General features: G+C 37.8%; 1 protein-coding gene across 1 annotated transcript in view; it reads left to right on the forward strand.

The window, feature by feature from the left end:
* The window catches only part of fibcd1a (fibrinogen C domain containing 1a), an 81,641-nt gene that overhangs the window by 47,252 nt on the left and 6,886 nt on the right, over positions 1–27,503 (forward strand). The window contains exons 6-7 of the mRNA XM_079468233.1: positions 4,332–4,428; positions 23,233–23,412. Of these exons, the coding sequence (XP_079324359.1) occupies positions 4,332–4,428; positions 23,233–23,412 (277 nt within the window). The remainder of the gene's footprint in view (positions 1–4,331; positions 4,429–23,232; positions 23,413–27,503) is intronic.

Genomic DNA, 27,503 nt, shown 5'->3' on the forward strand with positions numbered 1-27,503 from the left:
AGCACGGCTTGACCCGTGTGTTGAAGCAAACCAACATTTTCGGTCACAACAACCCAGCTTGAGGTCGTCCGTATTTTACCCAAGTGTGGTTTTGGAACAACCCAGCATTTTGAATGTACACTGTTAAATTGTGTGCTGCATACTTACAGTATTTTACTGTTATAATATGGCTCAAATACCTGCAATAGGTTATTTAACGGCAATTTACTGTAATGACGACTTTGTGCTATCACAACAGGACAGCACGCGTTCAATTAAATCTTTTCCCTTGGGCAATAACTGTAAAAAGTGTGACGACTACCCCCGGCCTCCTCTATTTCCTATCCGAATAGCCTGTGGTTATCCTGTGAACAATTGAATTAGTGCTCACCTCCAACCAACAAAGCACAACAATGAAAAATGAGGCAGATTAGGGAGAATATCTCCTGAGAAATTACAGAGGTCATTTCCAGCTCTCCAAAAGATAAATCAGATATTATAGAAGTGTTGTTAGAGCAATAAAGACACATTTTTTACCTTTGGAGTTAAAACTCAGCCACTGGCGTCATATCAGTGAAATAAATTTGTAATATAATTCTCTCAGGGGAGCCAAAACGTTCCGTCGTGTCTGAATATTCAACATAATTCTTCTTTTAATCTTTCACACACTCCCTCTGTTACATTGAGTGAAACTGAAGAAAATGAAATAGTTCAGCTAATATGAAGGAGGTTCAACCTTTCAGAACAATTATTAACTTTTATCAGTTCCCTCTGTGTCTCTGTGTGCTATCTGCCGTATAATATCGTGAATCAAATGTAGATAATTAAGATAACAAGGAGATGCGTACGGTTTTCTGAATTAAAAGATCACATTTTGCGTTTCCCAAAAGCGCCGTTAGCCAACTATGGTCGCAAGTTTCGTCGTTCCAGCATAGTTCAACAATTTAAGTGTTTCCTGAAACCATCGTTTCAACGATCAATCAGATTAATGTGACATCATCAACTACATTGTTGAACTAATGTGGTTCAAATGACAGATGAGCGTTATTATGTTTTTGGGAAACAGTCGTGAATAGCTAGTTAGTTTCTCAAACGATGCAGCGTACTGTGGGGGTTAACCAGCAAGTTATGTCGTTGTCCGGGAAACGCACCCCAGTTCAGTTCATTTTGCATGTTTAACCCAACATTGCATTGTGAGATATAAGAGCATATTTAAAATCTTCTCTAACATACTGTACGTCAAGAAGATTTGCACGATATATTTTAGGCATGCAAAAATGTGCATACTGAGCACAGTATTCAAACTATACACTTCAGTAGTAGTATGGTTTTTCGAACCGAGCCTCGGTTCAGGTTGGCAATTGTGAATCGAGAACATCTTGTCGTGTGTGGAACAAGGTCATCCGTCTGTGTTAGTCTGTCAGACAAAGTGCACGACCACTCACGGCCCTATGCTGTGATCTGGAGCTGAGCCTCATCTGCGGTGAAGGTCTCGCGTCTGCTGTTGTCTGCTCCGCTGGAACTGGAGATTCATTGTTATGGGAGGAATTGCTTTTGGGACACATCGGCAGCTCATTGGAAATAGAGGCATGGAGATGGAGGAACACAATAGTGAGAACAGCAGCGATCATAATGACACGTTGGTTCTGGTATATTTTTATATATCTTCCCGATTTATTTATAGAAACGGATCACATTATTATTGAATCAACTCTCTTTTACATTCTTTGTGTTACACATGAGAAAGAAAGTTATACAGGTTTGAAATAAGTAAATATAGAAATAATGTTTATTTTTATGCAAACTATTCCTTATAGTATGTGGTTGCACTGTAAGCTTTTGTAAACTTGTTTGCCCCACAGCCTTGCATATCAATCACTCTCAATATCCCTTCTCTGAACCTCAGGGGTGCCCCGAGATGTGCCCGCCTGAATGCTGATTTTTCACCACCTTAAACGCTCATCAGCCCCTGCCCCACCAGTGAGAATATTCAAAGCCGAGCTTATGAAATATGTATCGTGACACGCAATTTCCCTGTATTTTAATTACCTATTTTATACTCGAGGTTCAAGATTAAGTGAGCTCGCCGCTGTAAGGTGACTCTGTGTTCATTTACAGTGATTACGGTGAATAATTAAAATCGTTTCGGTTGCTCTGCGGATTGCAAAGACGAAACAGTGAAGGGATTTATCCACAGATTTATTCACAGCCATTAATTTTGAATGTAGCCCAAAGCACCTGAACTGAGCGTTGGCATGTTTTATTGAGGCAGTGTCTGTGCTTTTCAAAACCACATGCCCGGGAGGTCCCGCTCAAAGGTACTTTTCTGCAGAATCTGTATGTTGTGTATCGTCACACGTGAAACCCTTTCGGTTAGCCGGATGGAAATTGGCTTTAATGAGGAATGGACGGAATTCTGGTAGGTGCGAGAATGTACAAGGATGCAAAGGCTTCTAGCTAAATATCCACGATTTTACACTGTCGTTGCATCCAGAGAGGTGTTGAGGTTGTAGATGATAGGGTTTGACATTTTAAGTTCAATATAAAGTGGTGCCAAAGTTACAATCTGCAGGGAAAAGCGAAACTTTCTTGAAAACATTATTGAGATGGAACTAAATTCTAATTAATCACACATATTAAATTTAATCGTATCAAATTAATTGTACAAATTAAAATAATTACATTCATTTTTTTTCATAATTACTCTAGAGCATACAGAAAGTTACTGGCATTAAAACGTTTAAATGATTCAATATTAAATAATGAATGTACTATAAAACATGGTACATATTCTTTGCTCTTCAAGTGATTTACAATAAGACAAAACGTGCATTTAAAATATGCTAAAATAACAAAAAATTGTTTCGATATATTTATAACAAAAACACATGCTAGTTCTGCCCAGATCTAGAATTTGTATTTGGGTTGAAATTGTGAGTGAGGTGACATTTAAATAGTAAAAGACGAGGCCCAAAACATTGAGATCATCATTGACATATTGTTGCATTATTTAATTATTCAGGTCAGTATGTGATTTTCCTTCTACATACACTGGTTTACGTCTCATTTCGATCGGGGGGCCGCGAAGGCCTTTGGGATCTTTCCCAGTAGACATGTGTGTGTGTGTTTTCTTGGCAAGCGTTGGTGAGCATGTGCTCTGCTCATTTACATTGATGGCAAGACTTCTCCTTTGCTGGCATTTTCAGCAGCCATTGATCCACTGGCTGCCTGATTAATCTTCTATAAAAGGATCAGGAGTCAATTAGTGTCTGAATTTTAGGTGTGTCACCTTCCCCAGAAAAGCCAGACGCTCTACACAAGCACACCTGAAATATCCATCGCCTTTCAATTTACACGCTTCCTCTTCATTTCTTCAAGCATAGCATCTGCATAGCAAAGGCAAAGGATCTACCTGCAGGAAATGGATGAGTGCACTAACTACCTCAAGACCGGATCCGGTTTCTAAAGATTCAGCGTTTTTTGGGGGGTTGGCAGAGAACAATGACAGCCGGTGCTGTGTTCTCCTGTCTGATAAGGTCATGTGAAGTCTAACTCTGTGTTTCAAAGCCTTGCGAGTTACTTACCTTTTGAAAACATTCTCAAGATAAATCAGACAATATAATAAAAATGAACAAATAGCTTTCTTGTGTTTTAAGATTACCAATATCAGACTCGGATGTCTTTTAGCATTTAACATTCAGAGTTCTGTTTGACGTATAATATGTAGAGCATCCAAATCAATTACCCGTGAGGTTTCTTGACCGTTGTGACACCGACTTAGAAAGCAGCTGTCAATGTTGGCATAATGCAGCAAGGCAAAGAGGGTTTGGAAGAGAGTCTTAAAGGGATTGGTCACCCAAAAATGAAAATTGTCAAAAGGTTTTAATCAATACCTGTATATTACTCTTTTTTCTGTGGAACAAGTGGGAAAAGAAGATATTTTGAGAAATGTTTCAGTGGTTTTGTGTCCAAAAAATGGATGTCAATGGGGGACAATGTTATTTGGTTATCCACCGGTCTTTAAAATGTCCTATGTGTTCTGCAAAAGAAAGAAAACATTTGAAATGATGACTACATTTTCATTTTTCTGGTAAACTATCCTATATGCAATAGTTAAATTCAGCTTCTGTTAACACAACTAAAATAGTCAATAACTTCAGTAAGAAAGACACCGAGGAGTCACTTTGGCGATCTTTTTCACCCGGCAATGCACAATATGTACCTGCCCTGTTGCACATGGGTTAAAGTGCATAAATATTATGCATTAAAAAGTGTTTATTGTGTCAGATTCATGGATTCAGTAATAATAAAGATTTGACTGTGTCTTAATATTTTTTACTTGTTTCTTACAGGTGATTCAACGCAGAGAAGATGGCTCTGTAAATTTTTTCCGGGACTGGGAAGCGTACCGTGAGGGTTTTGGCAAGATAACAGGAGAACATTGGCTTGGTAAGACCTCCAATTATAACTACCTGGAGCACAATCTGTTGAATAGTTATTTGAAGATCAGTTTAAATTACAGAACATCATTTGCAAAAATGTACCCTCCTTGTTTCTGAAACTTAAAATAAATATATGTATGAAAAGCACAAAAGCTGCATGGTAAAATCTTTTAATTTTTGTAATGTGTGCAGTGGGAATACATCAAAATATCCAGTGTCCAGTCCTTTGCATTTGGAATTAATCTTATTATATCTATAATACAAAACTGTACATTTGTTTTGAAAACATTGTGCATTGGAAAGATTATTAAAATATAAAAAATCACAATTATGTTTTCTACCACAAATGAAACTCATTTAAATTAGCAAGCACAAGATATATACACAAAGTGTCAAACTCCAAAAGGCTTTAGTCCATTAAATTGCACACACAACACTTTCGCTTTTTGAATGGCAGTTATGGTTTTTAAAAGTCTGCTGAGCAGATATTCAGCCAACAAATACACGCTTGTCATTCTTTTAAATAATTTTTCCTAAGTGCTGACAACTGTAAGTAACACGGGCACATTCGGTTATTGCCACGGTGAGCTGCCAGCTCGGACCAAAAGCCAAGTTGTGTGTCCATAGCCGAGCGTACAGTAGCAGATGGTTGTGGGTGTACAGGGAGGAAAGCTTTATTAAAGAGACTGAATGTAGTGAGGAAACTCATCACAGTGTCCAGTGATACATGCAGCAAACCAGATTTTGTTTCTATCCCAAGCCTGAATTTGACATAGTTTCTTATGGGTTTATTCAAATTGAAGTGATAGTTTGCCCAAAAATGAAAACGGTTTTGTTATTTGCTTACCTTTATGTCATTTTTATATTTAAACTTAAAATTTAAGTTTGCATGTACATAAAAAACATTCTGGTCATTTTCTTTTATCAGATTGTCCTGTGGCGTGATGTGTGTTAAGAGTGAATAAACCTGATCGGAAGAACATCGGAGCCGCTCCGATTGCGAATCATATTAAACATGTTGAATATTCACAATCAGAAGTCCTGTGCGGAGGAAACCCCGAGGACAACAATCTGTTGATTGTAGAAACGATACCCAATCAGAAAGCCAGCTGACAAAAGCATAACAACCGTAGTCATGACTTCAACCAAACCCTTTACTTTTCCTGTGAATTTTCTGTAAAAAAATTCAGGTTATGGGCAAGTGACGGACACATGGATCCGCTATATCACAACAGTGGTAAGAGCCCGTGTGTGCTGATGCTTTGAGGTTTCAGAAAGAACAGCTCCATCAAACATACAGTGAAATAATAAAAAAAAACATATTTTGAAGTCTCGAGAGAATTTGCGCCACTTCCTGTTTTCACAGTCAGGACTTTGTTTGAGAATCTGTTCGTGTGTGGTGTGCAGTCTTCATCACATCACAGCGCACCACACATTAAAGGAGCAAAACGATTCAATCTGGGACTTTTTGTCACTCTTACAGTTTGAACGAGATTTCGGAAATCTTTTGGTAAGGCTCGGCTCTTACTGAATAACACCAAACCATCTTATAACACAAAAAAGTATTCAGACAACAAAAGGCCAAAATAAAAACTTACCAAAAAATTTCTAAATACAGCAAACAGTTGAGCAAACAATGACAGTTTTCATTTTTGGGTGAACTGCTCCTTTAAATTTGAAGGATGTTGAAAGATAGCCTAAAGAAAAACATTATTTAAGTTTGTGCATATGTTTTTATGCCATGTCCAAAGTGTTTGCCAACACACAATTTATCATTTATTTTCATTTATTTATCGCAAAGTCGCTTTACTTTCGTAGAAAATGGAAATATTTCCTGTCATGACAGTGCTTTTGGTAGGCATTTTGTTTTTCCGTTTTTCACCTGACAATCATTTCAGGTGCCGACATGTGATGAGTCCAGTCCCAGGCGGTGTTTTCTGTACTATGTGCTCAGGAGCTCGTGTCTCGGTCAGCACTGATTGGCTGTGGCAGGTCTGTCACAAAGTGTCAAGATTCCCAAAGATTGACATCTTTTCAGAAAGTGCAGGACGGCGCTGGCTAGCAGCGTCTATCACACCCACTGTGATCGAGAATGACTTTTCCCATGGCCTGTTCTTTTTACTCCTAACAATGAGGAAGTCCAGCCTTTAGCAATCCCACAGGCCGCTCAGCATGGGATATTACTTGTGTTAGTGTTCAGGGGTTCGGTCCCTGTGGGGAAGTCCAGGATGGAACAGTCGTCCCTGGAGTGACAGGGTTCAAGGCACTGCCTTGCGGTGAGGATGCCCATTGGTACCAAAGAGGTGAGCTGGTCCAACCCACGCTCTTAATCAATAAGAGAACCGGGGAAACCAGAGACAATTAACCTCCAGGGCTAGCGAAATGAGTTCCAGACAACATCGACAACACCGACTCATCAAGAATAAGGTGACAGGTAAACCGTTGAGGGCAGAGGCCCTTTAGCAAGAGACAATCTAGCCTCTCACCTCAGACAATAGGATCCGGAACACAGTTCACCAATCAGAAGTTTCTCTGAGCTACTTAAACTCTCGAGCTTCTTTGGGCGATACATGCAGAGATCTTTTTAGTGGCACATTAGCAATTTGCATGAAATACTTGGCTATGCATAAATTTAAGTGGAATTTTAAGGGTTGGTTATGAATATTAATGCACAAGAGTGTATTTTTGTGTCATCAAAGGAGAGGTTCGAATTACCATGCCATCATTTTTCTTTTGTAGTTTATTAGCATATCCATTCATGATCAGCCTCCCAGAGCGCTATAAATAAGTCTTTTATCAGTGATTTCCTCATAATTCTGTTGAATTAGTTATTGTAAGTCATTCCCACCCTAAAACTTCAGGATATTTACACACTGCCGATAGAAAAACTCCAGCGTGCATCACTTGTGAGGGAGCCCCTTAGACTTTTGTTCTTCCTAAATTAAGTTCATTTTAATTACTACACTCCTACCAGACCCATTTCAGAATGTTTTATATATTTTAAAGACATTACTTGAAACAGTTTGAAATGTTTCCTTATACCACAGAGAATAAAACATTTTTGTAGGTTTCTCCACTTAAACATACTGTTTGTAACTATTTTGCAGTAAAATATCCAAACACTACTAGGCCAGTGTTATATATTTTGTTCATTTGAGTACTTACAATATGTCAAATCTTTCCAACCATTTGTAATCATGAGAAAATTGTCAGTTCACAGGCCTAGCCTGGCAGTCGCCTGTCAATGGCGTCATATTCGCATTACCAAAGATACAAGATGGTAAGCCTGCAACATTTAGTTGAAAAATCCCGGAATGCAGGAAAGCAGACTAGATGCTGTTATATGATTGGTGATGATTCGTGTAAGCGTTACTCTTTCTCCAGACCTTTCATTTCCCTAATAGAAAAGAATCTGGTGTTACCCTCGGCTTCGACAAACTACGACAATACAATCTCGTGGACGAATGTGAAAGTATTTTAGTTTGTAGCGTCTATCAAGCAACTATCTTGTTTTGCACAGTCCTTTTTAAAGCACAATTATTCTTTGCTGTTTGCCGGTTGTTCTGTCAACAAAGATATTTTTACTAGACAGAGATGCTGATCTTTCATGTGTTTTACTAGACAGGTGAGCCACTGTTTAGATTCCTTTACTGACAGAAAACGTATATGTGGTGAGGAAGGCGGCATATCTTACGGAGGAGATCGGGAGCTGAAAAGGACGAGCGACAGGACTGTTGACGAGAGAGGACCGGGCGCGGAAATGTGTTAAGTTTGTATTTATGTTCTTGTGGCCGGCAGTCTTCGACAGCATGTCCCTCCTTTCTCCCGGGTTTCGGCACCAATGTTATGAAGATCCATAAAAGGGAAGGAAGGAGGCTGGAACCGGCATACGTACAACAAACTATAATCAAAATAAACAAACAATAACCCGGAAGTAAAAGCCACAAGAACATAAATACAAATATCCGGGCCCGGCCCGCTCGTCCTCTTAAGCTCCCGGCCCCGCCTCCTCACCACAGTATGATTATTATATCGATTAACAAGGTTAGTCTTATAGCACGAGTGTCGTGTTTTACTGAACAAGCAGTAGTCGTATTTAGATCATCTGACTAAATAGTATTATTTATTTATTATTAAGTATGTATTATTATTTTTGACTTATTAACGTCTGATTGATTATTAGCAGTGGTGTTGAAGAGGACAGTTACCATTGTTCCACGCTCCTTCGCACCATTATCAAGCGACACCGTTGTTGTTGTTTTGAAATCTCTACATGTAAGTTCCAAACATTCCTACAATATTGGCATTTGCATTTTCGTAGAACAAGAAAACAAGCATTATTTTTAATGCTTGTTTTATTTGATTTTTTTATTAAGCATTACACTATTCATAATAAAGCTTATAATGATTTGGTTAGATGGGCTTGTGTCACAGCTTTGTTAGAATCCTTTTGGCCAGTCACTTTAAGCGATCTTTTCCCGCAATCTCTTTCAGTAGAAAATAATGCTTTCAATCGTGCCATATCCCTGAAGTCATCATATCACATTCCCGAAAGCCCATCCAGCCTGCAGTCAGCAGAAACGAGGATCTTAACTTATAATCGCATCGATTTGCACAAACCTCAATTTATCACAAATTTGCCCTGATAGAAGTTATAAGTTGGCACAGTTTTTTACAGTACAGATTCAGCTTCTCGGTTTACTGTTTTAGGGTACAGATTTATTGTCAAAGATCAGATGGAATGTTTCGATGACGGCAAGTTAACTGTGGGGCTGTGTTTTACATGATTTTAACATACAAAACACATTTTCAACATCTTTCTTATCTGATTTTGCAATGCAGTTCACTTACTCATTGCTTTACCGAGTTTAGATGTTTTCTCAATACCCTGACAGGTATAAACTCAGAACTGTGAAAACATTATTCAATGGAAATGTTTGCAAAGTGCAGAGCAACGGACAGTTTTGTCCGACCCTGTGAACTTTCTTTTGGCAAGGAATCTTTACAGAAGTTGGGCCAAATGCTGTCAGTCGATATAGAAGGCTATGCAGAAAAAACAAGACCCATTATTTCATTCATTGATTGTTTTTTTTTGCTGTTTGACATGCCTTGTCATAAAACAAGATACATATTTTTTCAAAAAGGTGCTTGAGAAAGATTTTCTTGATTGAGGATTATATAGGCCTAGTGGAGTAAGTTTGCCTCTTTTTGATCAAGTTGTCCTCCATGAAAGGAGAAGTGAGATGAGATACAACTAAACATTTTTAAATGTATTTCAGGAAGTCTACTATCCACTTGAAATGATAAGAAAACATATACAGTAGATTCTTTGTTCTGTTGTAGAATGTGGGATGCCAAACCGTTCTGGGACATCATTGACTACCGAAATTTACTCTGGAACAACTCTAGGGTGACAAAATCATGACAGTATTTAAACTTTTCAGTGAACTGTCCCTTTAAGGGGGTGACACATCTTAGCCCACTCTTTCAGTTCACTTCTATACTACTATTACATTCTGCACTTATGCAGAACACATTTCTGTCAACATCTTAGTCATGTTCATTTGCAATTCATTCAGATGTTGCTTTTGCAGGCAATACATGAAGATGTTATCTCGAGGGCTTTTTGACCTGACGCGTTTTGTGGAGGAAACAGAGAATATGTGTCATGTAAGTGAAGAAGGGAAGAAAGGATGCACGCTGTTAATGTGTAGTGACTTGGTTACCAGCGCAACATTTCAGAAAGCGTGTTGATGGCTTCTAGGTTCCTTATGGTGCTTAACGCGAGCATGTAACTTTCACATTTGGCATGAGCATAAGTCGGTTCTGCCTCGAGTGTTCAGGCTGGTTGCTGGAGAAACAAGTCATGGAGTGGTTTTGTTTGTTCCTTCAGAATATTTCATATTTTAGAATAATTCAAAAAGATTTGCATATGATATTTTGTACTTTGATATACATGTATATGTCAATTAGGTCATTTTTCTCTCAAATGGCAAAGTATAAGTGTCATTTCAGTCTATGTTTGGGATTGAGCCGTCTTATATTTTGGATGTTTTAATATGTTTTAAACAAAAAATCACAGATCACTTTATCACCATACTTAAGTACTTACGTTTTGTGTGTTGAAGTCAGATTTCGTACAACCAAGGTTATTTCCGATTACTTAAAACTTTTAAAACATAACAAAATAAAAGGTAATTTAAAATATTCATAATAACAACAAACATGATTTATCATTAATATATATTAATTAAACTAAAGACACTATGATAATAACTATAATAATTCTGCGTACAACTACGTCAAACTGTCATTTCTGATGAAATCGAGCATGACAGTCATTTTTGTGTCATCTTACAGTATCTGTTTATGTTTTTATTCATATGTTTTGGGGTTTTTTATGTATCATTTGTGTTCTGGTTGATGACATCATCTTTCGTAAACAAACGCATTTCAAAAATTACCGTATCAGTACGCTCGGAATCTCAGTATGACTCTCAATCGATCCTTTCCCTTTTCTACTTTGTTTTCTTATTCAGACGTCAAAGTCCCGCTGATTTCAATAGACTTAGACACTGGCATTTTCCCACCGCTGATGTGGGCTGCATGCAGGTTCCCCACGTCTGGCCAAGTGAATTTTAAAAAGTGGGTTAAAAAGATGGCCGCCTCTCCTGGGTGCTTCTCCACATCTCTATATTCATTACTCAACACACCACCTCTGTTAATAGACTGGTATGCATTGCACAGCTCGGGCGGCATCCAGAATGAGCCATCACTCTGTGAGAGGAGCTCGTGCTGTGGACTTCTTTCTAATGCTTCTCATTATTATATTTTCAACATTTGTGTCGCTGAAACCCCTTCTAATTCATTTTCTTGACTCATGTAAATGAAAGCTTTGTTGGTTTCTCTTTTTATCGCACCCCCACCTCTTCAATGCGATGTTTGTTCTCTCAGTCGCTCATATTCTCTCTCTCTCTGTATCTGGCTACAGTATTACACTCCCCAAATCCCCTGGATGTTACGTTAAGATGTATGGCCTGGATACTGCTGACAAACCTTTTTTATCAGTTCGCCGCATGTCTCCTCTTCTGGATTTTATCACGCGTGTGTGTAAGCTCACCCTTCTGAATCACACTATTATCGTTTACTTCCACGGGACTGCTGTGACCTCATCAGTATTTAAAGACCGTAGGATTTCAAAGAACAGTCAATAACGCGACTCTCCATTGTAGAGATACTCCAGCGCAATGTTTCTGTCAGAATGTGTTAATTCAGAATACATTTTTAAGCCGTGTAAAGTGCAGTTGATGCTGTAGTCCGTTCAATCACAGCTGGGGGAAAGAAGCCTTTATATCTTGCAAGTCGAGACAAGTTTTTGTAGCTGATCTTCTAATGAAGAGAAGATTTGGTGCGGAGCAGTTGCTGGTTTAAGAGCAATAATTGACTAAAAGTACCGTATGCCAACAGTGGCACATAGCCATATCTAACATAGCCATGCTAAATACACTATATTAAAGAAACATTAAATTCTTTTTAGTTTCATTACAATCTTATTAATGTCCACAAGAGGTTTCATGGCGCAAAAACAATGAAGAAAAAGTCATTTATCGTAATCTGTCATGTGTACAAAATACAACGAAAAATTATTCATTTAATGCACTTGAAAATAATATTAGAAAATATCAAGATCTTTAATAGTCTATTTGTTTATTATACAGTATATATTATACATAATTATACTTGATGAACGCAATAATTGTTTATTGTTGATATATGTTAATGCATATGAAATGTAACTACATTTAGAATTATATATATTCCCTTTGTTTGTTTATTTTATGGCTGTCAAACGAAAAATCATAAAAACATACAAATGCATGTATACATATTTAGTAGATATTTAGATGTTTTATTTATATTTACCAATAATTGCAATTTTATATAAACATTTATTGGTTTGTATAGTTCATATTTTCTTAAATATATGCAGGTATGAGTATGTGTTATAAATACAAAATGAACATACATTTTGTCTGTTCACTGTGCATGTAAACACAAACCTTTATGGGATTCATCGTTTGACAGCCCCAACTTATTTACATATATACACACATTACAATTAATGACTTTGTAGAGGGAATGTGTATATAGATATACATAAATGCACAGAATATATATTAAGAACAGCTCATAAAAACACAAATAAGTAAGCAATATTTGTTCATGCAGAGACTTTTAAGAAGACCAGTGAGGTATAAGGATTCTTCATTTGCTTGTAAGACTTCACAATACAGTCAGTGTGTCACAAACAGAAATGTAGGGTTCGTCCCACTGCACTGTTTCTTGTCTGATAAAACAGCTTGTTACTGGAGAGATACTATTTTTAAAACAGATTCTGTCACACTGCTGATAAAACGCGGTTAGTAGCATTTCTACATTTAGCACGTTGTTCTTCATCACTGCTGCTTGGATAAAAGACTGTATAGAATAAAATCAAATAGAACATTAATAAATTGACTCTCTTTACAGATGTAACCAATGAACACTACTGAAAACACTACTGTGTTTTAGATATAATTTTTTTATTGTTGACATAAAACGTGAGGAATATTCTTTCCGGGGTACATGTGAGATTTGTGTGCGAATGCATGTTTTTCCTCATGGATTACCTGAGACCTTGTGGCATTTTTACACGCGTCACGTAAGGTAATGGAGAATGGCCTAGCGTTCACATTTCTAAGCGCATAACATAATAGCTGCATAGGTCCATAGGTGAAATCCCAGATAACTCGGAGGGATGAAAATAAAGGATAGACAGAATAAATAAGGTAGGTCTTCGAAGAAGCAAACATTACCCCATCCATTGAGCGCCGTGCAGTGTGTCTAAGGCCTGGTGAAATGAATCTATGCAGCGAGAGAGATGGATATCAAATTAACGTGGTCCCCTCTGACTTGTTTGGCACTATGAAAATATTGGCAATTTTCACTGGGTCTTTATCTCTGATTTATCTGTGAGTATAGCCCTCCTGAGGCTCTGAATAAAACATGGCCTTGCTCAGCATCCACAAAGCATTCCATTAATCGCCATTCGGATTGTTTTAGACTGACTTCTTTTCTTTCACCACGGGTTAACCGAATAGTGCTCACGCCCCGTGCACGGATGGCCTTGAATTTAATGAAGGAAAATGTACATTTGAAACTCCTCTGATCTCCTTCTGTCCTTTCTCATCCTTTGCATTCTTTATTCTTCATTTAATGAGATGATATTGGAGCTTTAGTATTTGCTGCTATATTCATTGCAAACAGCTTAATTTGGGGATGAACAATAAAAGAAAATGTATGTACCGTATATATAGAAAAAAAGACTAAAGGATCCCATATACTTTTTAAATTTTTTGCGAGTTTATATGAAAATCGTATTCATACTTGTATAAACGTTGAATCTGACCAATGTTTGCGGTATTCTTGAGCATATGAAGACATGTAAATCTTGTGAATGTAAAAGATTATCCATTTAAAATGTTAGCAATGCTCTAATGAATTCTTAAATATTGTTCATAAAAGCCATTATTTTGATAGTGTCTGTAACCTTCAAGATATTCCACATATTTTTCTGTCCCGTTGTGTCTATTCATTTGGGCAAACCTGAATGCGGTAATGAGCTATAAAGTGTGTCTTGTCGAGTGTTTCAAGAAGTAGTCGGGCGATGAGCTGTAGACATTAAAAGCGGGTCAGCACGCTGATAGGACGGTGATGTCCCTGATACGATTTCTGCTGATGGCAACGCAGAGCTTCTCTGATGCTATCAGTAAAAGTACTCACGCTAATTTCACAGCGCTAACTGAACAGCCATCAACATCGCATAATTCCAGATATAAACAGAAAAGCGAGATTATAATTTTATTAATAGCAGTGTTAGGAGAGAGACTCAAAAATGTAAATTATTTCCAACTATATGACAGAGAAATTAGTTAAGATTATAAGTCCTTTGGGGCAAAAAGCTATTCGCACAAGTTACATAAAACCAGCATATTACAGTTAAGAGGATAGTTCAACCAAAAATTTTAATTCTGTCATTGTTCCAAACCTGTATAGATTGCTTTGTTCTGCCAAACACAAAAGAAAATAGCAAACAGATCTCATCCCCCATTAACTCCCATAGTATTTATTTTTCCTATGGCGGTAAATGGTGGATGAGATCTGTTTGGTTACTGAGATTCTTCCAAATATCTTCATTTTAGTTCAGCAGAACAAAGACATCAATAGAGGTTTGGAACAATCTGAGGGTGAGTAAATGATGACATACTTTTCATGTTTGGGTGAACTATCCCTTTAAGATGCCTGAAATTTTATAACATTTATCTTCCAAACTGAATTGCAGAGAAAATTCAGATCTATTGGAATCAGTCAGCCCAAGTTCCAGCTTGCAGAAAATACCAGACACATTGTTTCATTTCTTAAATATTGTGATGGAATATTGTTTGTTGTGTTGACGCTCAAATCTGCAGTCCATAACTTTATTTTATCAAAAAGAAAATGGTAAGCTTTTAAATAATAATGATTTGTTTCCAACCCAGTGTGGGGTCAAAAAGAGACGGACCAAAATGTTGGATTATCAATTAACCTAAACTGAGTTGTTTCCACACAAAATGCTTGGTTGTTTTAACTCGTATATAAACTTCCACTAGGTTCATTTAACCCAAGGGTTGTGTACGTTCCTTTAAGACCCAACAGGTTTATCCCTTATTGTCAGATTCGATGTCAGTTTGACAACATTTGTCTTCAACCCATGAATTGAATGTTTTAAACAGAGATGGCTGTATAGAGGCAAACGTCACCATCTTTACTGAAAACTATAAAGCTACATATCTCTTCTCTGTAGCGACGTTATTGCCCAACACTGATTAATACTGTGCCAAAAGACACACGGGAACTGTTTGTATAATACAAGTTGTGGCCATTCAGTGGTGTGGGAAATTAAAGCCGCATAATCTCTCTCTCTGGGTGACCTGCAGGAAAATGCGAGAGAATGTCCAGCCGCTCTTCTGTAGCACATTAGATCTATTATGCAGACCTTTCGAAGCGCATTGGGTAAGATGGTTTATGTACAGTGGGACGAGTGAAAAGATTGCTTCTGTGCACCGTAGTGTCCCAACACTGTGATGTTGACACACATGAAATGTTCATGAATTGTTATCTGTTGTGTCGGTCCCCACATGAATATGAGATTTAGATCATGATGGATTTGGCAATAGTCGTGTTGCTCCATCTTTATCAGTGCTTGTTCGAACGTGTTCTGTTATCATGTCCGAAAATAGATAACATTCATTTTAAAGCCATGATAAAGCGTGACGCGTTGAGATTTCATGTGTTTGAAAGGTTTGGTGTGATTGGGGGCTTCGTATTTGTACAATATTTGCTTCCTAAGGTTAGATTAAACCATCATAATATGAGGTGCATGGTGAAAAATAGACAAAACGCCTTTTAGGTTACGGTTTTATTTGAAAAAATGATGTGCCAGAAAGGGCAAACAATAGCATATCAGGAAAATGTATAAAATGCATAGAAAAACAATAAGCTTGCTGAGATAAAGCATAACATAACTACAGTTTTATTGGTTATTATTAATATTCTTAATCCTCTCAAGTAATATTTTGTAGCCATTCTTTTGGGTTTCTATAATTTCTTACCAAGCCTCCGTAAGTAAAAGCTTTTAATACATCTACAAAAATATATTTGTAAAGCAAAGATGTTTTTTTCTCAAGTTGGACATCAAAGCCATTGCCCATGGCTGTACTGTATATATTAGATATAATTATATTATAAAGAAGATAAGAGATAAAAACATCAGCTAGAATCACTTCATGAGGTGTACGTGTTTTAGTGAGCGTGGCAATGAGAAGTCGTTCTAATGTAATGTTCATTTAATTTGGTGTATCACATTAAAGGCAGTCATAGGCGATTACCCTTCACTGGTGCCACAGAACTCATTATGGTGGTCTTTAATTGGATTGGTCAAGACTGTTTGAATGGCCAATAATATTAAAGCAGGTCTTTTCGTTCTACAGCTTCTGAAAACACGGTTTCCATGATCACCCTTGGAGGGAGGTCTCCATATGTTCTTATCAGTACTAAAACAACTGCATTGATGTACTTACAGATGCATAGCAAACGCTCTGTGTACAGATGTTCGGCCCGAGGTTTAACACCTTTAGCAGATGTTTTCCAGCCTTTGTGTCTCTATAGCTCTGAGATTCATGGCCGCAGAGGTGTTAGTGTCCCTCCATCCCATCTGGAGGTCTCTGCCCGAGCCACAGACAGATGGGCGGAGCTTGTGTAAGGCTCTGCCTTCCCCTGGCCATAGACATGATGTGGGTATAAAGTGTATACTGTGGATAACAATTCTGATTGTTGCAAAGTGGCTTATAACTGTTGGTCGAGGATCAGTTTAAATTCAATACTGATGATTTTATTATTAACTAATTTAAACCAATACGCTGCATGCATGCAGATACAGTAGAAAACATTTTCGGTTTTCACACTTAAAAAAAAATGAAAGTAGTCTGTGAATAAAAATTCGAATTTATACATTAATGTTAAGATAAAATATAGATGCAATATGATGCGTGAATTTAAACATCAGGATCAAATATGATTTATTTTTGACCAGTTTGTTAAGTTAAAATTTTTTGCACAAAAAAAAATATTTGAATATAATATATTATCATTTTATTAAAACATATATTTTAACAAAAAATAATGATGAGAAAGCAGCCAGTAAGAGCCCTAAATAGATGTGAAATAGTCCTTCAATACTTTTAAAAAAGCTTCCCATGGTGAGACCTCAAGAAACTGAATGTTAAAATACCAAGAGAAGGATTTAGCACATTCTAGTCAAAGAGCGGCTTCTTGAAATATGCAAAAATAAAACAAAGTTTTGATTTATTTAAAATCTAAATAGTCTATATATTCATCATTCAAACATCTCTAAACTACGACCCACGCCTTCTCTTTATAGATATCATATTTTCCCCCTGCAATTGTTTTACCTTCAGTCTATACTCAGACATCAGCGAGTCTGCTTTTCTGCACTGAAAATGTAAAACTGAAAAACAAGAGCAGCATCGGGGCTAATTAAATCTCTTTTTCTTGATTTGCATATAATTGAGCTTAGTGTCTGAAAACTGAATTTTCCAAGACAGCTTGGCACAGACAGAGCTCTCACCCGGCGTTTCTTATGCAGACGGATGTCGTGAAAATGAGCCTGTGTAGGCGCTTTGATGTGGGGAGAGCCGGGAAAGGGACAGGCATGTTAGGTGTGATGATGATTCATCCTGCAGTGAACTGAAGATGCTGTGTCAATCCACTGGCAGGTGTTCAAAGACCCCTACGCCACGACCTCAGGGCGCACAGGGGGTGGCGCATTCACATCTGGAGAAAGGTGAATTTGGGTGTTTACCCGAGCGCGGGGTGCACTGTTCCCTCTGAGCTGCCAGGAGATCTTCTGATGTTCTGATTCTGCAGAAAAGACACAAAAGAGTCGCAAATGGAGAGCTCAAATTTATTTTTTAAATCTGTGTTAAATTAATAGACATCGTTTCAACCGTCCATTGATTTTTAGTGTGGAACTGAAACATTGCAGTGATTGATTTGTGGAACAAAGTATCACGGTACATCAGAGATTTTAGATTCGTAGCTGCACCAAACGGGTTTGCTAAAATAACGTCAAGTCAGTATTTATATAGCGTTTTTATACAATACAGCTTGTTTCAAGCAGCTTCTCGAAAATGATCAAAACAGGAAAATAATGATCGATATTCAGTTCAATAACACTGTCAGTGTTGCGAAACAAAATCAAATCAGCAATAAAGTAGCTTTGCTAAAACAGTGTAGTCATCATCCATTGCTTTCTTTTTGTATTGTTCTTTTCACATAGAACAGACTCTGTTGGGTTATCTGCTCAGTTTCTCAAATAAAAAACAAGCATTAGAGAAAATGTTGTTGGGAAGCCCATGCACAACGCTCAAACCTCTCTCTTGTACTTCTCGTGTCTTACTATAGCAGAGCGCAGGGGGCGTCCATGCGAGACGCGTGTCAGAACGGTTGCGGGGAGCAGCAAAGGCCTCGCTGAAACACAGATGGAGCACATTGATTAAAAATTAATAGCAGAGGAAAGTTGCACGAGGGGAAAATGAGCGTAGCCTGACAGACAGAGAGAGTTCTGTCCTCCACTGGCACAGCTCAGCATGAGAGCCTTCCATTTCATGATCAACATCCTTCAATTTTAATTGAAATAGGAATTGGTTTCTTTTTAAGATGCATCAGGATAATCAAAACATTGAATCATTTAGAGGCGGTAGGAGTTTTTTGGATAACTGGTTGTGTTGGCCATTTCTTAAAGGAATATGTCATTTGTTTTTATTAAATCTCATGTTTCAGACCAGTTCATTTTTAAAAAGGATGCTACAAAAGGTTCTTCACAGCGAAGCCACGGAGAAAACAGTTTTAGTTTCCCAAAAAACCATTTAGCCAATAGTTTAAGAGCTATTTCTTTTTTTACTCTTTTTGTTAAAGAACCTTGATGTTAAAGGTTATTTGGATGCTAAAGGTTCTATATGGAACCATTGTGAAGCATCCTGTTTTTACAGAATGTATTATTTCCTTTCATCTTTACAAAATCAACTTGCATTATATATTTTCTTTACAAAGAGTAGAACGTTGCTTTAGATATATAGTCATATGGCAGTATTTCGCCATCTACATTCATATTGCATTGAAAAAAAGAAACACGGGCTGCCTAACATGTCTTTTGTGTTTATGAGCAGAAAAGCATAACACTCAATAAATTATGATGGGAATTATGTTGCAAATGAATCATTTCTTTAATTGAACTTTTTAATTCATTTTGTAACAAATGAAATGGTTTAAGCCTTACACAAAGTATTTTAAATGGCACTTTTAATGTAACGTACCACCTACACCTACTGAAAGCACTTTGTATTGATTCAGAGAAACATGTTCACTGTTTAATATACTGTATCTGTTAAAAATGATTGTTTTTTTGGGTTGAAAGAGTCTCTCGAGATTACATAAAAGCCCTGTATGTAATTATGTAAATTCAGGGTAAACTCACAATTTAAACGTAACGACAGTACTTACGTTGCATCTGTGTTTGATGTCGGCGCATGTTAAATCTAAGGCTTGGAGATGTGTACATTTTCATTTCAATAGCCAAAAGACATTCCCCTACATCAGTGGTTTGCAAACTGGGCTATGTGCACCCCCAGAGGTGAGGTGATGATACGAATGCACTTAAATGCAAAATAGGTTTTTAAAATGAAAGACTAAAATAAAATCGTAAGTCTTAATAAACAAAGCAAATCAAAATATAGACTATCAGTATATCTCATAAATCTTTACAAATAACTGGATTCGCTACACATTCTCTTGAACACCAATATTAAAAACTTGCTTTGAGGCATGTCAGTCCATTTTCCTCCCTGTGGATCATCTGGTGCACCTCGTGAATGTGCCACTCGACTTCTGTAGAAACGAATTGAAAATCTCAACACTCAATTTGTCTTTTTACATTTTTTATTCTATGATTTTGTTAAGTAAACTGTTTAATATAAGGGTGTTTTTCTTCAGTTAAATGTGTTTTATTATTTTAATTCTATATAGAATATTGTTCAATACATGCACAAAGTATCATTTGTGTGACTGTATGTGAGTAGAGGGGTCCACCTTTCTTAAAAAGTTGTTGCAGTGCAAGTGTTTCAGACCAGAAATATGTGGTATGTGATATAGTTCACATTGGAAAAGTACATATATTTTAAGCAACACTTTATTTTTCAAATGCATTTGCTTTTTTCTAGATGGATTTTTCGGGGGTTTGTGACAAAGGTAGACTTGTACATAAATCGTTCTTTTTGTGTGAGTAAAGCAAGGCCAAGATTCTTTATACAAGAACAAGGTTATTGTGGATCAAACAAAACCCTGTCCATTATGATGCAAAGTAAGTGTTTGAATAGAAACATCTTTATTTATTCCATTGTCCCCAGGGATCTTTTTTAAATGCAAGCGAAAGATGAAGCTACCTTTCTAAAGCACATCACCAATTAAAAAAATCCAGAATAATGGTTATATGTTGCTTGTAAACCATACTTGGCCATAGAAATAACCATGAGGTTTTGGTGTTTGAGTTTTATTTTGCGGTTTTGTGTGGTGAACGTCAGATAAACTCCACCCTGCAGGGTTTATTCACACCGCCGTTTTAGAGTAGATCAATGCATCCCAAAACCAGATCAAACTGGCTTTGTGTCAACACTGGCAGCTATATACAGTCACCCTGAGAAGACTTCACATGCCTTGGAGTCAACTCATTCATATTCTTGAAACTACGTGTCCATGCCATGGCCATTACAGTACTGTGGTTTCCAAGAGAGGAATTGACGATAAGGTCTGAATTGGTCATGTTATAGTGTTCCTGTAGCTCAATTTGGGAGAGCATTGTGCAACCAACTAGGGTTTGATTCACGGAGAGCTGCACATTGCTTTGGATAAGAGCCAAATGCATAAATGTAACATAAATGTAATGTATCCTCTCCACTTTTCTAATCGTTCCTGTTCCCCCGGTTCCCATCTGGTTTGGATTCCCGTCCCGGATTTTACATCTACAGTAGCGTTGACCCAAACCATAGTCAAGACTCAAACGCCGCCATAAAGAGACCAAAACTGGCTACACTACGGTACTCGTTGTGAAATAATAGTGGGTTAAATGTTTTCAAAATTTTAGATGATATCATCCAGAGCAAAAAGTTCAGTTGAATGCGAACACATTACAGCACAGACTGATCATTCGTATGTTAACTCTTTACATGTAAAACCGCCCGGCCAGCCTGCCGTCCATAACGTGCCAGTCCTGATGTATTGCACCTCTGTGCCTCAGCTGTGTAGCATTTGTCGGTCCCTGGGTTGAAACAAAAATGACCTTTGAGTGCAAATGGTCCATCCATTTACTCAGCGCCGAGGCCATTAGAAGGGTGTTCGTGCTTAATAGACCCTGATGTCGTGCTCCACTGCTGCTGAAGCTGTACCACACCGGTCCTCTTCCATTCAGAGCCATCATAACCATCCCTGCCATTATGCCAATGTCTTCTGAACAAATGTTGGTCGATTATGTAGGGCCGCAGGGAATGGAATCTCAGCTCCTCTCTTGAGCCAGTTAGATTCAAGCGGTTGTTTTCTAGCACTGGGTCTTGGGCTTTTAAAGATGTGATGTTTGACATGTCAGATGCTGGACGCAGCATTAGACACGCCCCCTTTGAAGCCTGTAGAAGTTTAAAATTCCAGGTTTTCAGATTGGCTTATCAAGGATTCTGAGGGCAGACACAACTTTTGTTTGAAGATTATAGAGTCTAGTGCATTGAGAGATGTGTTATTCGGTAGTATTGGTAGTTAAAAGGGACAGTTTGCATGTCATTCTTAAATAACAAAAATTACAAATCTTGAGTTTATTTCAAAGTTGATCTGAAATCTGTTTGATGTTTTTGGTTTGCATGCATTGCCAGTCTGTTGCAGAAAAAAAACATGTAACTAACTATGTTATCACGCCTAACAAATCATAGCATAACAAATAGGCTTATCAACTTTGAACAGGAAGGAGCAAATGGTTTCTATATCTGTTGTTGGTTTCTACAAAGTTCATACATCCACTAGTCCGTTGGCATAAATTAATCAGGCATTTCTTGCATAATAAACAAGTTTGTTAAAGTGTTGGTTTGGCTAAACCAGTTAAAGTGATAATTCACTTTTCAAGCCATCATTTATTCACCCTCGTGTTATTCCAAACCGGTATGACTTTCTTTCTTCTGCACAACACAAAAGAAGGTGTTTTAAAGATCGTTGGCGACCAAACAACATTCACAACCATTTTCTTCCATTGTATCAACAAAAAAACAGTGAGAAATATCCACTGTTCCACTGAAGAATGAGTCATAAACAGGTTTTGAACCGCATGAATCTGACTCCTGATGACAGAATTTAATTTTTTGGGTTAACTACCCCTTTAGAGTGTTTTCTATTTAATACAACCTCATAATGCTCTTTTTGTTTATTCCAAATCTCAGCTCTTGAAATTCATATAGATATCTAATGGCCCTTTGACATCTTTGGCACACAGCATGCAGCTAAAGTTCATTCACCTTACGCCCAAGCCAAACGTGTGTTGCGGTCCACAACAGCTGAAGACCAGCAGCAAGCTACGTTTAGGCCTAGCAAAACTCTGCTGTATTGATTTTCTGTCCTGGGGGTGCAAGACATATGCCGGTGAACGGGCTACAATGGGAATTCATTTGTAGGCAAGCACATTAGTTTCCTGTCAAATGCCTCTCGGTGAAGACGGGGTGGAATATTAAGAGCAGAGTTTACTGGAATTGGGTTCTCCTATTGGGATATTGATCCCTGGGTTTTCCTTTAAGACGGTCCCAGTCAAGAATGAGATGTTATGTCTTCAATAGCTCTGCCTCTTTGACGTGCACACTGGACTGTTACCATATTACATCAGTAGCGACATTTATGATTTACATAAAAGTGTATTGTAGGATCTTCAACTTACAAATAAATTATATTTTTCTCTATATGTTTAAAAGAAATAGAAACAAGTATTTTCTCATTTATGAAATTACAAATCTACATCAGTGAACCATCATTCAATATGGCAATGTTGCCCTTTCTGTTTCTGCAACGTATGCATTCCTGCCCGCATGTTTATTCAAGCCCTTGTTATAAAGTTCATCTAAATCTTTTACAGGCATGAAACGGATCCATGCACTCACCATCCAAGCCAACTATGAGTTGAGGATTGACCTGGAGGACTTTGAGAACAGCACTTCTTTTGCTCATTACGGTTCTTTTGGAGTGGGTTTGTTCTCGGTTGATCCGGATGAGGACGGCTACCCGCTGAGCATCTCTGACTACTCTGGCACTGCAGGTACGTGCACGCTTTCGTCTGTCTTTGTCTAAGAGTTCCTGTGCTAGCGTTTACCTGCTGTGCTGTGTTTTATAGAGTATGGCTCTGCAAGCTCATTATTTCTATAAGATATTTGGAAATATAGTCGTGGACCTGCATTCATGTTTGTAGCATTGGTACGGGGTGAGTAAATGAAATTATAGGAAGAGTTCATTAGCAAAAACAGATACCTTTCTAAACATGTGAAAATCATGTTTTTGTATTATGCATTCCAAATAATATCAACCAAACTGGTTGTCTTGATTAAGTAATAATAGCTCAAAAACAACAGCTGACTATCACAATAATAACATGATAATATAATACAAACATGATCCTGGAACTCTTCAAATATTCTCACAAATTTAGTTTTAAGAATTGAATGCAGCAAAATGCAGAAATATATTATTATATTTTCACAAATATAATTGTGTTATTTTATCTTTAAGGTCCTTTTACATCTTTAATCCACAATAAATTAAACCCACAGATAGTGTATTTGTTTCTAGATTTACGGGCCATTCACATGCGCGGCAGCCGCCTTTAAGCAGATGTGGCTGCCACTGCCGTTAAAATATTTATAAATTTAAAAAAAATATATATTTTGTACTTATCGTCCTTGGTGTGAACAGGCCTTAAGCCTTCATGTGAATGTCTCATAAAAAGATTAATGTCGGCTATCAAACATTGATCTATGGAATACATTACAATATTTAATCACAAAGTAAACTCTGCAAATGTTTGTGTTCAAACGCAGACCGCATCAACGCTCACACACACCAACCTCACTGCCCTGAACTGCACCCAGCAAAACAAAAAGATCAGACAAGAATAGAACCTATCAGGAGAATCGCAAGACTAATTTAAAGTTTCCTGGCCGCGCATTGTCAGCGCCGTTCTGATATATATTCCCGTGGCAAGCTAAGCAACGGGTCCGCAGGTTATCGTCTGTGCAGAGGCAAAGTGATGAGCAATTCTCTATGCTTCACCTGTGCTGTCGCCGGGGCCTCTTTTTAACGTTAATTGGGTCCCGCACTCTATTATTCTCAGGTGTCTTTCCCCGAGCACTGCCCTCCACGCTGGGGCCGGACGCAGGCGTGACCTTCGCCGCGTGCCGGAAAGGGCACAGATAATGAAGCCGTAGAATACATCTTTGGCATCCCAATAAAGCAGACACTCGGCTTATTATGGGAGACATAAACAAACACACCTATTAACATAAATCAAGAGGAGAATACTGCCTCCACGCATCTAATTATCAAGACCGTGCTGGAGAAATCACGCCACATCGATTCCCAGCCTTATCAATTAAATTTGCTTTTGGTCTCTTGTGGCTGTGCTGTGATTGATGCGTGTTTAGAACGCATGCGGCATTGTTTAAGGCATTACTGTACTGTAGACGGAGTTCAATCCCAGGAAAACACATACTGTCAAATGTATGAATGTCCTGTAATTCGCTTTGGATAGAAGCATGTGCCAAATGCATAAACATAAACATAAAATTTAGGTGAGCCGGGTGCCATTTTGAGAGGCAGGCCCGTCCAGGTTTTTTTTGTCCAAATGAAATGCCAAAAATGATGGCCGTCAAGCATGCAAGCTTATTCCTGCGTAATGGATTGAATTGGTTTTGAAAACAGCTGGAGGCCGCTTGATGAGTGCCATTTTGTGTCCCTTGTTGTCATATTTTGCATCAAAGTTTGTGAACTGTGATGATAGGTGGTTTTAAAGGTATGGGCATCGGTATCTTAGAAAGAATTTGATTGAGAATTTGTATTGTGGGCTAAGTCATATGAATCATAAAGACAGTATTTGGGGTTTGTTCCTCTGGAAGACAAAGTAAATTTTACAAATCTTTTATTATGGTCAAAATTGAGTTAATCTCATATTCTTATTCTGTGATTTATTTGACTCATGTGATGTTTTTTCTTTACAATGTGTACATTGTGGGACTTTTTTTAAAACAAAAAGGTTTATAGTCAAATGGAATGCAAGAATATCTTAAAATTGTTCATAATGCAGATAGAACCTTATAATTCCAAGGCGACAACATGTTTTGGTTAATTAGCTTTATAAGGGTTTACTATACTGACCTCAAAGCTAACAGATGTGAACTGAGAGTCACAAAAGCCTCTCCTTTTGGTTTCACGTGCTCTTTTCATTAGAGAAGCAACTTGTCAGAAACAAACCAAGAGAAAAAGACAAAAGAAATCAGGAGCGTAATGCAAAAGTTCTCAGGGCCAAACTGCTGCTCCTGGAGGGCAAGATTGTGAGACATCTTTGACACCTTTAATAACGGTTTGTCAGACAAATTGCAAGACAGTCCTCAGAGTCCATCCATCACAGAAATTAGAAAGGAAAAATTGTGACACAAGGTTACGAGTGAAATGCACATCGTGGTCATGAAATCAGGTGTGAAAACAATTGAATGTGGCAGGCAGCTTAAAATTCAACAAACAGCCGGCTTTTAATATATTGTCACGTTGTCTCCCTGTTGAAAAAACAGCATATGCTGTTTAGGTAGGTTTTGAAGCATAGTAGCTGGTTTGTGTTGGTTTAAGCTGGTCCTGTGCTGGTTTAGGACCATCTTAAACCAGCTCAGGACCAGCTTAAATGAGCGCAGGACCAGCACATGTCCAGCTTAAACCAACACAAACCAGCTACTATGCTTCAAAAACCTACCTAAACAGCATATGCTGTTTTTTTTCAACAGGGCTGACTTGTATGAAGGTATATTTGGTGCAAAATGACTGCGCGCCTGTGAGAATGGAAATTGTAGTTGTTGGCAACACATGTGTATCAGTAATTGTGAAGTCAAAATTAGAAGTTGAACTTGTTTTTTTGTCTCTCGCAAACACAACAGTTACATTTTCTTGAATCCTTCAGTGCAAGTGCACAAATCCAATTCCACAAATCACAATCTAAGATAGTCATGCACTCGCATTTTTTCTACAATTGCTGCAGTACATACTGTATATGGTGCAAAGTCCACAAACCATTATGTAAATTCATGCAATGAAAGTTGAATGTTAGTCAAATATTTACTTTCTATCACGAACAGAAGAACATAACTACAACTTCTTGAATCTGCTGCTGCGAGTCTTTGACACAAGTTCGCACACGTTCTCATTTTGCACCACATATCTGTGTGATACAGTATATGGAGCAAAAGTGATTTGTGAATTGCAGAGACCAAACAAACCAGTTTTGGCGCCCAGCAGGTGGCGTCCTAATGTGCAAGTGAAAAAGTCTGCAAGAATCATCTTAGAGCTGCTATCGCTAAACGTAAGAGAATACATTGGTTTCGTTTAAATAAGTACCTATGCTGGTCAGCTACGTTGGCAATCCCTTAGGAAAATGAACTATGGTTTTACTACAGTTAAACAAACAAAAAACACGCTCTTCTTACACTTAAAACAAAACAATATGGTTACTGTACTAAAACCATGGTTACCACAAAAGAACTGATTTTCAACAATAGTGAAGTAGTAAAAACATGGTTTTGCCAATAGTAATACAAAACCATGTTTTATTTAACTGCAGCATCATTTTCTTAAGGGATTGTCAATGTAGCTGACCGGCATACTTATTTTAACTAAACCAATGTACTTTAGATTACTATGATTCTCACAGACTTTTTGTGCAAACTTGTGTCAGAGACTCGCAGCAGCAGATTCAAGCAGTTGTAGTTATGTTCTTGTTCATAGTCACACTATTTCAATACGACGCTGAAACCCTGCAGAGTTTATGATGAGCCAAATCCCAGAATCCTCTTCTTTTCATAAATAACTCTGCTCTGAATTATCAAATCTCTTGTTTTGTCTTTTGTGGTACATAAGCGTGCCGTTTTGTCTCAAATATGCTAGATTCTTCATAAGAAAACTGCCTTCGGTGGAAATAAGGAGAGCATGCTTTGTTTAATAAAAGGCCTGTGTGTTAGTGTCGAGAAGGAGAGCTGAGCCGCAGCAGGGAGCTTTGAGAAGTTATAATTACCTGAGATGAGTTTTTACACCCATGATGCCCTGATCTCTGTAAACACTTTGAGCACTAATACACTGGCAACTTCAAAGCGCGCT

This window comes from Barbatula barbatula, assembly GCF_947034865.1.
Source record: "Barbatula barbatula genome assembly, chromosome: 11".
Lineage (NCBI taxonomy): Eukaryota > Metazoa > Chordata > Actinopteri > Cypriniformes > Nemacheilidae > Barbatula > Barbatula barbatula.